Source organism: Lolium rigidum, chromosome 7, assembly GCF_022539505.1.
Source record: "Lolium rigidum isolate FL_2022 chromosome 7, APGP_CSIRO_Lrig_0.1, whole genome shotgun sequence".
Lineage (NCBI taxonomy): Eukaryota > Viridiplantae > Streptophyta > Magnoliopsida > Poales > Poaceae > Lolium > Lolium rigidum.
Genome location: NC_061514.1, coordinates 264,927,898 through 264,941,040, shown reverse-complemented (window position 1 = coordinate 264,941,040; position 13,143 = coordinate 264,927,898). Strand labels below are relative to the sequence as shown.

General features: G+C 43.0%; 1 protein-coding gene, 1 long non-coding RNA gene and 1 pseudogene across 2 annotated transcripts; all 3 read left to right on the top strand.

The window, feature by feature from the left end:
* The first annotated feature begins 936 nt into the window (after positions 1-936).
* Positions 937-3,743, top strand: LOC124672722 (annotated as a pseudogene).
* A 441-nt stretch (positions 3,744-4,184) lies between these two features.
* On the top strand, positions 4,185-5,008 carry LOC124669381. Its single transcript, XR_006992167.1, has 3 exons — positions 4,185-4,449; positions 4,538-4,617; positions 4,799-5,008. It is a non-coding gene; the product is annotated as an uncharacterized LOC124669381 (long non-coding RNA).
* A 2,698-nt stretch (positions 5,009-7,706) lies between these two features.
* On the top strand, positions 7,707-10,032 carry LOC124669185 (fatty-acid-binding protein 1-like). Its single transcript, XM_047205862.1, has 4 exons — positions 7,707-8,055; positions 8,127-8,373; positions 9,108-9,199; positions 9,726-10,032. Exons 1-4 carry the CDS (start codon positions 7,707-7,709, stop codon positions 9,863-9,865), a joined length of 828 nt encoding a protein of 275 aa, XP_047061818.1. The 3' UTR covers positions 9,866-10,032.
* Positions 10,033-13,143: the final 3,111 nt, after the last annotated feature.

Sequence of the window (13,143 nt, the reverse complement as noted above, 5' to 3'; positions counted from 1 at the left end):
CTCCCATTCAGTCTTTATCAACATGTATATGGAAGCTTAACCAACACCTACATTATTATGTTACCAAGAAGGGAATTGCGGAAGAAGGGAATTGTCATGTTGCAAGTCGTAGTTCATTTCATTTGCAAGTGGATTATGCTGCTCCCCTCCCTTTTTTTTAACCCTAAAATTTCACTAGCCCAAAAAGAGAATAAGGGAATAGTTAATATTTTACTACGTGAACATGTAAAGGGAATTGCCCACGTGCAGCAAGCAAATTAACGTACGACAACCCAACTTGTGTCACGAGCGGAAAGGGAATTGCCACGAAAGAGAATTGCCACGAGCGGAAAGGGAATTGTCACGAGCGGAAGGCAAATCAATTAAGGCACGTAACCTCTGTGGTCCACAATTACCACGAAAGGGAAAACGCGTTTTTATGGTTTTATTCCCAAATTGGGTTGTCCGAAACCGATCGCTTGATTTAATCCTGGCGCGCGAGCGCCAGCTAGGGCCGCCCTACTTTTCGATCTATAATAAGCTTACTCTCCGGAAAAAAAAGATAACAGATTAGTTCCTCTAAGTTTATACATTTTTGGGCGAGTGAACCTTATGTGTTATCAGAATAACTGACCACCACTTACAAAATTTATTAGCTTCTGTGGTATCATAAGAAAATGGGTCTGTGAGCTAAGGTGAATTTGCTGATCATTGGACTTTACGTACATACCTACATGGCTACATACAAATGAATTTGCTGATCGTTGGACTTCATGTACATACCTACATGGCTACATACAAAATTACAAATCATTTACTTGATGATGCGTATTTTGCAATGCACTTCTTTGCTTGGCTATCTGCATATTTTTAGTCCGACAGATTGTTCGTCCAAGACATCGTATTGGTTCTTACCTTGTTTGTTTGTATGTTCTCCTTTGACCTTCCGGGCTAAGGCATTCACCCTTGAAAGAGGTCTGCTAGCCAAGATACGGTACCATGGCAGAGGGTGTTGTAGGCATGCTGATTCTGAAGCTTGGTTCAGCCTTGGCCATAGAAGCAGTCAAGGTCGGCACAGGGCAGTTGTGCCTTGAAGCTAGAGCTTCTTCTCTTGTCAGGTTGTTTGGTCAGATCCGTGATATCAAGGAGGAGCTGGAGAGCATGCAGTCCTTTCTACAAGAAGCTGAGAGGTTCAAGGATACTGACAAGACCACTGCCAGCTTCATCAAGAAGATCCGAGGCCTTGCCTTTGAGATCGAGGATGTTGTTGACGAGTTCACCTACAAGTTGGAGGATAAACATGGTGGCTTTTCTGTTAAGATGAAGCGGCGGTTTAAGTGGATCGGGACATGGCGCCGTCTGTCGTTGAAACTGGTAGACATCAAACTGAAGTTGGAGAATCTTGACAGGAGAAGGGCCCGGTATGACATAAGAGGAATTGCAATAGAAGCTAGAAGCAGTGACGCTCATTGCAGATCCACAGATCAGACTTCGCACTTCCCAACAGAAGAAAATCTTGTCGGCATTGATGAGAGTAGGAATTTGCTGATTGATTGGTTGACATGTGATTTACAGCAGGAGAGTGTAATTAGCACAGTATGGGGGATGGGAGGAGTAGGCAAGACCACTTTGGTTGCCCATGTTTACAACAGTCTGAAGATAGACTTCGACTGTGCTGCATGGATAACTGTATCAAAAGGATACCAAGTTCAGGACTTGTTAAAGCAGATTATCAGGGAGTTACAGAAGAGTGACTTAAAGGGTGAACTCCGTGTTGATATTGTTGACATGGAAAAGAGAAGCCTGGTTGAAATCATCCGTGATTTCTTGCGTGGTAAGAAGTATCTTCTGGTTTTGGATGATGTCTGGGGTGTTGACATCTGGTTCAAGATAAGAGATGTTTTTCCTGCTAACAGCACCAGTCGGTTTGTCATTACGTCAAGAATCCATGAAGTAGCGCTGCTGGCTACTGGAAATTGTATAGTTGAGTTGAAACCGCTAGAAGAGCACCACTCATGGGAATTGTTTTGCAAAGAGGCATTTTGGAAAAATGAAAGCAGAATATGTCCGCAGGAGCTACAAATTTTGGCACAAAGATTTGTGGATAGGTGTAATGGCTTGCCCATTGCTATTGCATGCATAGGTCGTCTATTGTCCTGCAAAAAACAAATTTATTCTGAATGGGAAAATTTGTACAAGGAATTAGAATCTCAGTTGACAAACAATGTGGTTCTTGATCTTAATATAGTTCTAATGGTCAGTCTGGGGGATCTTCCATATATTTTGAAGAATTGCTTTCTGCATTGTACAATATTCCCAGAGGATTACTTAATGAAAAGGAAAAGACTAATTAGGCATTGGGTGACAGCAGGATTCATCAGGGAAACGCAACACAACACGATGGAGGAAGTGGCAGAGGGTTATTTGTACGAACTTGTGAATCGAAGCCTATTACAGGTAGTAGAGATAAATGAAAGTGGACGCGTGCGGAGTTGTCGAATGCATGATATTATTCGCCTTCTTGCGCTGACCAAATCAAATGAAGAAGGATTTTGTAGAGTTTATGATGGCTCAGGGAGTTCGTCAGCCGAAAATACACGCCGCCTATCTATCCAAAGTGCAAATATTGAGCAGTTGACTCTTTCAAGTGAAGTTCATCTCCGTTCAATCTATGTTTTCGAGAATAGTCTGACTATTGATCCACTGAAGTCTTTCTTGAAATCTTTCTTGTTGCTATCAACTTTAGATCTTCAAGGAGCCAAAATTAGGAGAGTACCAAATGAGGTTTTCAACATGTTTAATCTGCGGTTTCTGGGTCTTAGAGATACTGTGGTTGAGGAGCTTCCAAAAAGAGTTGGAAGACTACAGAATTTGGAAGTTTTGGATGCTTACAATGCTAAGCTGTCTAGTTTGCCAGAGAGTGTCGCGACACTTAGAAAGTTGAGATATCTATATGGAGCTACCGATCCAAAGGCAGGTATTAAAGGAGTTGTTGCCTGGATCGGGTTCCGAGTGCCTAAGGGCATAAAGCACTTGACGAGCTTGCAAACCTTGCAACTTGTTGAGGCAAGCTCGGACACTTTGTGCGATCTTGGTTCTTTGACGAGTTGAGAACTTTAGCCATCACCAAAGTGAGGAGAGAACAATGCTCCGATCACGTACCTGCTATCATGAACATGAGCCATCTTGTTAGTCTTGCAATTATGGCTATAAGTGAGAAGGAAACACTCGGAACTCGGAAGATCTCTGCTTGCCTCCTACTCTTTCAAAGCTTGAAATAGGGGGGCAACTAGACAAGAAACGGATGCCTCGGATTGTGTCATCCTTCTCAGATCTTAATAACATTACCTTGTTGGCCCTAGCCTTCTCCAAACTTGATGAAGACTCATTTTCATGCCTTTTGGAGTTACATGGGCTACGTGCACTTTGGCTTGATAAGGCCTACGAAGGGAAGAGACTGCACTTCAGTGCCATGGCATTTCCAGAGCTCCGACTACTATCAATCTCAGATGCTCCACAGCTCAATGATGTTTTAATAGAACAAGGTGCATTGCAAAGCCTTGTTCACCTAACTCTCACAGATTGTCCAGAGCTGAAGGCCCTCCCTGATGGCATTGAGCGTGTTAGAACACTGGAGAAATTATATCTCCGGGGAGCTTCCAAGGAGCTCACAAAGAAACTTCAGAATAAAGAAGAAACAAATGAATGCAATGAATGTATTAAGAAGATCGATCATGTCCGAAGGGTTACTTGTTTACCCTTGAAGCACTTGGTTATGATCCGAGTTCCGAGTACATATCACCGGCTCACGGACCTGTGAGCTCTTGCTCGAATTGAAAGTTTCACTTGCCTTCTAGCATTAGAGGTCAACTGTTAAAATATATAGCCTGGCCCTTTACATAAACGTTGACCAACGGGGGAATGATCCCTCCCTTGGCTATAGGTTGTTAGATAGGATGAGACTCTCCAGCGATTTCTCGCTACGGATGATAACCCAGTTAGTTCGCCCTCCGGCGATTCCTCGCTTCGGATGGGATTCGAACTCGGGTGGGCTGGCTCAACACCACGAGCTCTAGCCACCAAGCCGGCGCTTGGTTCTCAGCCTAGCCCTTTACATCAGTCCGGACCTTTGCGGAACTTGGCTAGTGCATCAAGTCAATATGGTATCGAGCCTTGAGGTCTCAAGTTCAAGACCCGGTAACGCACTGTTCGGACATTTGGAAAACTTGGCTAGTGCATCAATTCAGTATCAATGACAGTGGAGAGATGATCATGGGTGACAAGCAGCTCTCCTGAATGGTAAAGGAAAAAAAAATACAGCCATCAAAAAGTTCAAGCAGCAGGAGGCTCTAAAGAAGAGAAGTGGCACATAACCTGACCTAGAAACTAGGGAGAATAGAAGAAGCTTATTTTGTTCTGTTGATCCAGATGCTGAAAATGCACAACACATGGAAATGGATGCCTCAGGAGGTTGGTAGATTTTTCTTTCTTTTGTTATTAATTCGGAAGATTACGGATTTCCTGACTCTAAACAAAGTTTTGGACAATTCTACACCAGGAATTAGAGAGGGAACATTAAATGGTCTGAATTGCGGCAATGAGTCCTTCTGATTTTTTCCGCAAATGCTGCTGAATTAGGTGAGTGTTGCCTCAGTTTGTTGTGAATATTTTTCTGCCATTGTGACACTATCTCAAGGATCTTTGTTATCATTAGCTGGTTTAGTTTATTCTTTTGTGCTCGTCTTAAAATTTATGCACCTATGAAAATGTGGCTTTGTGTGACGAGTACTCAGTGGGGCTCGAACTGTTTTTTGTTCAGGAGCGCCAAGAGAGATGGGCAAAGTGTTGGTCTTGGCCTGTAGGGAACTCTGCCTGCAGGTGTCGCAGCGCTGAAGATCTCAAGTGCCCGCGATGTGCACTCTTCATTTGGCTCATTTATCCTTGCATGTGCAAAATTAACCGGCAGTTTTGCATAAACTGTAGAAGTTGGTTATTATCCCCACAAAAGAGGTGGTTAATGGTTATTATCATCTAGTAGATCATAAACAACTATTATTTCCGCTTGACACTTGCATAGTGTGTTGGTATAGCTTATCACCCCGGAGGACTTGTGCACCGAGGTGTTTGCTTTGCGTGTCAGTTGAGCATCAGTGGCTACGAACAAATTTTTAGCTTCGCCTTGCCAGGGACGGATAAAAATGATGGTTGTACTCGTATCAGTGATGATGGATGACCCGGATGCTGCCATTGTTTGTGCGTTGAAATCTGTGTTTTATATGCAGCCACAGAAGCTAGCTTGGCATTCAGAAATCTACAAGTAGCCTGGGCAGTAGATAGCACCGCGGAGAAATGTCTTGTAGTTGCTTTGAACTGTCACCTTATATCGGTATTGAACTCCTTCATAGATCAATTCTTTGTCGCTTGCTCGCTAGTAGCACCGATTAGCTATCGGGAGCACAAGCTTTGCCTAGCAAGCATATACTATGGGACGAGCCGCAAATCTACCCGGGTGGGAGTGGGACAAATACATTGATCAGCAAGAAAATGGCAAGAGCAGATTTTAACAGTGACTATTTTGTTGCCGGTAAGGGTTTGAAACAAGGGGATCCACTTTCCCCCATCCTTTTTAATCTAATTGCTGAAGTTTTTAAAAAAATGTTGTGTAAAGTCGCTTGGGAAGAATCGATTCGGGGATTGCTCCCTCGAGTCACTCGGAGTGGTGTCATCGGCCTTCAATACGATGATGATACCATTCTATTCCTTGATCCAAATATACATATGGCAAGAATTCTTAATTAGATTCTCACATGTTTTGAAAATTTATCTGGTTTAAGGATCAACTATCATAAAAGTGACTTGTTTACTTTAAATCTTTCTGAGGCCTATGCCAAAGATTTTGCCCAAGTTTTCTGCTGCAATTTGGGCTCTTTTCCATTTAGGTACCTTGGTGTGCCTTTGCATTTTGCTAAACTTAGAAAGGAAGACCTGGAACCCATTATTGACCACATTATAAAGAAAATCTCTGGATGTCGAGGTAAGTTAATTTCCTATGAAGGAAAACTTATCTTAATTAAAGCATGTTGCTGAGTTACGGTAGCGAGTGAAGTTCATCTCTCTTTTCGTCGTTGTTTTCGTGATGCTATGATGTCTAGATGGCGAGAGTTATGCAGAAGCTGGGGAGATACCCCCATTTCGAAAAAAAAGATGGCGAGAGTTGTGTGCTTTGTTGGGCCCTATTATCCTCTCTGAAGAGGAAGATACCTCTGTTTGGAATTTGAATGGCTCTGGGAAGCTTTCAGTAAGTTTGTGGTACCAGGTGGTGAATGACGGGGGCGTTCGTGTCCCACACCTTGGTATCAATTGGAAAATTGTTGTCCTGGAACGAGTACAAGTTTTCCTGTGGCTTCTTGTCCAAAATCGTATCTTGACTCGAGATAACCTGTCAAAACGCCGTTATTTAACTGACTATACCTGCTTGTTTTGCTCGAGTCCGAAACCATTCAACACCTCTTTTTGACTGTGGTTTCTAAACAAATCTGGGCTATGCTTGTTGAGTTTTGCCAGGGAATTCATATAAAAAACATTGAATCTTTGTTATTCAACTTGGTTGCTTAAAGATTCTATCTCCAGTACTACTACTGCTGCCTTTTTATGGGCCTTATGGAAATGTCAGAATGGTCAAATAATGGTCAAGTTTGGCGATGATCTGTGGTACATCACTGTTGAGGAGTCGGACGCCGCTATTCAAGGAGTCGCGATCCGTCTAATGGACAGAAACTTGATGCTTCTTCTTTTTCTTCAAACGGAGGCAAAAAAATTCACCTCATCTATTATCTATTAATTAAGCAGAAGGTGTCTAGTTTTTAAGAAAAAATCGGGCGAAAACCTATAACAATAGGGCAAAGCCCACACCCAGAACCACCCACACGCCGCCGTGAGGGGCACACCCAACTATCATGGCTACCCACGGAAGCTACACAAATGGGAAGCTCAAGTCATCCTATGTCAAACAGATGGCCCTTCGAGAAGAGACCGAGTAGCTCCGATTCTAAAGACGAGGCTCGGAGGGAGACGGATGATTCTAAATTCCAAGCGGGGTGAATTACTACGGATTGCTTGGCAGCTTTGAAGATGGATGCGGAGCGCGAGTCATTTCTTGGTCGACAACACTAACTGGTTCGAGCCAGTGTAGTTTACTCCTCCTGAGCCTGCGTGCCTGCATTTGAAATATGTAGTAAGAAATTCTGTTTGCACTTTGCTGGGGCCGCAAAACTCTGCTTCTCGTCGCGAGCTACTCTGTTACTCCCTGCGTCCATTAATAGATGTTCGATGTATCATTTAAATTTGGATGTATCTATGCACTAAAGTATATCTAGATACATTTGAATTTAGACAAACTTTTGACATCAAAAGATGGACAAGGTAGTACTTGGCTTCATCTTAAAAAAATGGGGGTGTGGAGTTTAGGCCCCCTATTTTTCTAAAAAGAATAAAAAAATGGCAAGTACTAACATTTTTCCTGAAAATTTTCTTCTCCAACGGATTCACATTCAAAACTTGTCAGTCTTTTGGGTGGCTGCATTTTCTGGGCAACTTTCGGGTGCCACCTCCGGCGCGCCACGCGCCAACTGCCGCCCGTCCGTCCACATCTCGTGACCACACCACATCACTACAGCACACTCCACACCAGCCTCCGGCCTCCGCCCTCCGTCTCGCCTCCCGCAGCCATGGTCTCCCTCCGATTCCCCACAGCCACCTTCGCCCACCTGCCCCCTCCGCCGCCACCCCACCGCACCGCCATCGCGGCCGCAATTGCCGCCGCCGCCGCGGCAGCGGCAGCCGCAGCCAGCTTCTCCCTCACCGCCAAATCTGCCGGAAGGCCACTCCCGCACCCGGCGCACTCCGCACCCCTCTGGGCCTCCCTCTCCCTAGCCGACGGCGCCACCCCCGGCAACGTCGAGCCCCGCACCGGCGCCGCATTCCCCGCCGAGGCCGCCGGCGGGCGCCGCCTCCTCGGCGTCGGCCTCCGCAAGACCACCATCCTCGGCCTCAAGTCCATCGACGTCTACGCCTTCGGTAACCCACTAATCCCATCCTTCACACATCCAATCTTCTCATTGATGTGAAATGTCGCTCTGTGCGTGCAGGCGTGTACGCGGACGACAGCGATCTGAAGCAGCTGAGGGACAAGTACCAGAAGCTCCCCGTCTCCGAACTGAAGGAAAGCGCTGAGCTGATCAGCGACGCGCTAGAGCGCGACATACGCATGACGGTTAGGCTTCAGATCGTTTACGGGAGGCTCAGCATTGGCTCGGTCCGGAGCGCTTTCGAGAAGAGCGTGGGAAGCAGGCTTCAGAAGTTTGGAGGGCCAGACACCAAGGAGTTGCTTCAGAGGTAACTGCAGTTCTGGTTCTTGGTATTGTTGCTTTTCATGTGACAGGCAAAGACCACCACCTCTTTGATACCGGTTTTTGGTTGCGGAGGAGTTGGCAGTGATGATGCCTGCATCCCACATTCCGTTTACTTGTAGTATATTTTTTACCACAATTCTGTTCAGTGTCAGTGTTATCAATTCAGATTTAGGATCGTTTATAATGCATTTAGTTTCATGTTGGATCAAGAAATCTGTTAGGGTGCATATTAAATTTATTTCTTGAAGACTTGAATCATGTGTGATCGAATTGGCCTTTTATTGGGCTTTTTCTGTGGGGCCTTCACTTTTCTGAAATTTGAGCTCAGGACGGTATGATTATACTGATGGAACTGAACAATGTTGGCAATTGAACATAGCCTCTGGCATTAATAATCCGTCTAGAGTGCAGGTTGTTAGACATGAATGAGTTTGATTTCACACTCACGGGAATTTCGTGTTCTGGTGCTACAACTACGGAGCTTCCGTTGTTACATGCCGCAACTGTTAGCTAACCGAAATCCATTATAATCTGCTATTATAGTCCTGAAATTCAGATTATATTCACTGAAGTGTGCCAGTGTCGGTTTACCTAAATGATGCTGCTCCATCATTTTGTTCAAGCATAATGTTCCAGTCTTAGCAGATGCTATGCTCAGCAAGTTTAGTATCAGTATTTAGTCATGTCATGTGATTTTGACTCCTTTATCTTCTGCAGTTTTGTTTCACTTTTCAAGGATGAATACAAATTATCAAAGGGATCTGTAATTGAGCTTTCGAGGGAATCAAACCATGTGCTTAAAATAAGTAGTAAGTTCATTTCCCTTTCCTTTTAGCAGATTTGAGTATGTGATTTATGTAATCATGCTGGTGGAAAAAAGGCAGGCTTTTAAGAGTCAGAAAGATATGTTGATTATTTACAACGGATGGCTATGCATTCAGTATCTAAGTTCTAGGCAGCACAAACTTATTTTTCTTCACACATTTGGTTCATATGTTCAGCATCGACACCTCATGATGATTTGAACTATTTTGGTAGATATAGTTTCACTTTCATCTTATTTCCTAATATCTGAAAAAAAAAACAGAAAATGCCACAAGCACTTGCACTGGTAGCAAACTTTCTATAGATTACATGTGTCGTGTGGAGCATAAAGTAATCACTCAGTTCATTCTTGGAATATAGGATGCCACGGGCCCACGGCACTTGTATGCAATGACGAAAATCCTGGTCATGCTATACACACAATTCTTTTAGTTATCTATAAGTTTCCGATATTTTATTTACTAAAGCTGCCTAGGAGTCTTGATTAATAAGCTCTTGTCTGTATTGTAGTTGGAGGAGAAGAAGTGGGAAGTATCCAGAACAAGCTCTTGTGCCAGTCAATCTTTGATCTGTACATTGGAGATGACCCATTCGACCGAAGTGCGAAAGATAACATCCAAGGAAGTTTGGCTAGCATAATTAAAGCCTAAAAATAGTGCCCGAATTTCAATGTCGCATAAATTTTCTCACGAACTTGTCATTTTAGGTCCAAGAGCACCGTTGGTTCTGGTTAATCTTCTGTGGGATGAATGATTTCCTTCTAGTCTTAACTTCCTTTCTTCAAAAGGGAATGAAAGTATAATCTGACTTAGATTTTCATCTTGCATAACATTATAGTGGCTTGATGTGACTTTACTCAGTTTTCCATTAACCTATACTATGATCACGAAAGAACGAAGAGAGTGCTTTAACCCTAACTTTAACCCTACGCCTCGTATTGGCTGGGGTGGATATTGCCACATGTAGATTTGGTCAATCTTAAAAAATATCTGACTTAGGGATAGATATTTTTTACTCCTAGGCACCAGTGCTCCTGCCGTTTAAAAAAAATAAAAAAATCACACATCTGTTTCAAAAAGAATAGAAAAAAAATCATGGTGTAGCTAAACGTGCAAAATTTCAATTTCAAATACAAAATATTCCGGGCTACAAAAAAATGATAAACGTGTGAATGTGGGTATGCATATTTTAAATCTCGACATCTCAAGAGATTTTGTATTTTCATGTGTAGCCTAAATTATAAAGAATTTCATATTAAAATTTTACAGGCTTGTAATTTTAGATTTTTTTGAAATAAATATGTATGGCTTTTTGTTTTTTTTTAAACAACAGGAACATTGATACCCAAGAGCCAGAGACACTTTTCGGACAAAGGGACAGATTTTTTGGCTCCTGGGCACTAGTGCTCTTGCCGTTTAAAAGAAAAATCACACATCTCTGTTTCAAAAGAATAGAAAAAAAAATTATGGTGTAGCCAACGAATTATCACGTAAATGTGCAAAATTTCAATTTCGAATACAAAATATTCCGGGCTACACAAAAATGATAAACATGTGGATATGGGTATGCATATTTTAAATCTCGACATCTCAACAGATTTTGTATTTTCTTGTGTAGCCTAAAATATAAAGAATTTCATATTAAAATTTTACAGGCTTGTAGGTTGCGTTATTTACCATGTTCAGATTTATTTTTAGTTTTTTTGAAATAAATATATATGATTTTTATTTTTTTAAACAACAGGTACATTAGTGCCCAAGAACTGGAGACACTTTTCGGACAAAGGGACAGAGATGTTTGGCTCCTGGTCATCAGTGCTCTAGCCGTTTAAAAAAATAAAAACTAACACTTATGTGTTTAAAAAAAATTAGAAAAAAATTATGGTGTAGCCAATGAATTATTCCATAAACGTGCAAAATTTTAATTTCAAATACAAAGTATTCTAGGCTAAAAAAATGACAAATGTGTGGATCTAGCTATGCATATTTTAAATCTTCAAATCTCAACTGATTTTGTCTTTTTTGTGTAGCCTAAAATATAAAAAAATCATATTAAAATTTTACAGGCTTGTAGGTTAAGTCATTTACTATGTTCAAATTTATGTTTAGATTTTTTTGAAAACAATATGTATGATTTTCAATTTTTTAAAACAGCGGGAGCACTGATGCTCAAGAGCCAAAGACATTTTTCAGACAGAGGGATAAAGATTTTTTGGCTCCTGGGCACTAGTGCTCCTGCCTTTAAAAAAAATTAAAATCACACTTATGTGTTTGGAAAAAATTAGAAAAAAAATCATTGTGTAGCCAATAAATTATCCCATAAACAAGCAAAATTTTAATTTCAAATACAAAAATTCTAGAGTACACAAAAATGACAAATGTGTAGATCTGGGTATGCATATTTTTAATCTCCAAATCTCAACATAATTTTCTCTTTTTTGTGTAGCCTAAAATATAAATAATTTCATATTAAAATTTTACAGGCTTGTAGGTTACATCATTTACTATGTTTAGATTTATTTTTAGATTTTTTTGAAACAAATACGTGTAATCTAGGCAACTCAGAAGTAGATATCCTACCCTATTGTTTCTGCTAGATAGTAAGTGATATTAATCTCCTTTATGACAGATTATATCGAAAGCAGATAGCCAAACAAGAAAACGTGATGACAGTTGAACCGTCGGAATGGTTTATCCTACTCTACCATATATGGCACCAAAAGCAGTGTCTAGAATTCAAAGCGAGTCTGTTCAGGAGCACCAACGGCGTTCATATCCGGGGGAAAATCGGCCAAGTGTCGTCGTCTGGGTGCGATCAGCACGAGCGACGGCTGGCTGATTTAGCTTGTGTTGCTTTCTCATCTTCTTTTGACATGGTTCGTCTTTGTTTCGCCCACGTCACCTCTTTTACAGGGATTTCCCTAAGTTGATTCAGCTTATATATGCTTCTTGTTGCTTGTCCCCGCTGATGATGCGTCACGAGGCGTATACCCCTTGTTGCTTGCGGGGACACGGTTTAACTTGCTCGAGTTGGTGTGCAAGGAACTCTGAAGTGTCTCCGACTGATTCCTTGGCATCCGAGAGGGGTGGCGGCAGATCTGGGAAGAAGCAGCGTCATGCTATCCGTGTCCGCTTCGCCTGTTTTCCGCCAAGTCTCTTGTGCCCTCCCGTGCACGCCAAATCTGCCTCCATACCCCAGTTTCTCTGCACAGAAACTGCTGGACACAGAGGGGAGGAGGGAATACAGAAAGGCTTTGGGACAGATGGACAAACAGCATGTCCAAAGTTCCAAACTACCGAAAGGGCATCACATGTGCTTCTAACTTTTGCTCTTGGAGTCTTGCTAGGCTCGAATCTGAGGGTTTCCACATCGAGGTAGCTCAAAACCAGGAATGTTTCGTTGGAGTACCAGGAAGACTAACGGTGTGTTCGGATGTTTGTATTGGAGCTAGATATTGGATATTGAGGTGGTGTGAGCCCCGAATACCAAGATTTGAGCTGTTTGGCTGGTCTGGGTATTGAAGCTAGTTATTCGGTCTCGATATCGAGCGTGGCCCCTAATGTCTAGGTCAACCCCTCGACATCGCGAGGTATTCGGGCCACTACCGCTTCGATGCGCAGCCCGAGCGACAGAAACGCATCCCTCCCCCGCTGCAGAAGCTTCGCCCGCGGGAGACCTTATCCTCGTCGCCGTCAGCCCCTTCCTCCTACGGCGATCCATGGCGCCGCTGCCGCCCTCCCGTCCGGACTCCCTCCCCCGGCATCTCCTTCCCCGCTACGGCAATCACTCGTCTGTACTCAGTACTCTCTAGGTACGGGGCGCCCAGAACCTTGCAAAAGAGAGGGCAACGAGCAGCCGACCATCCGCCGCCGGGGCAGGTACGCCGCCGCTGGTCGCCGTTTTCTCTCACCTCTCTTCCTGGACCGCC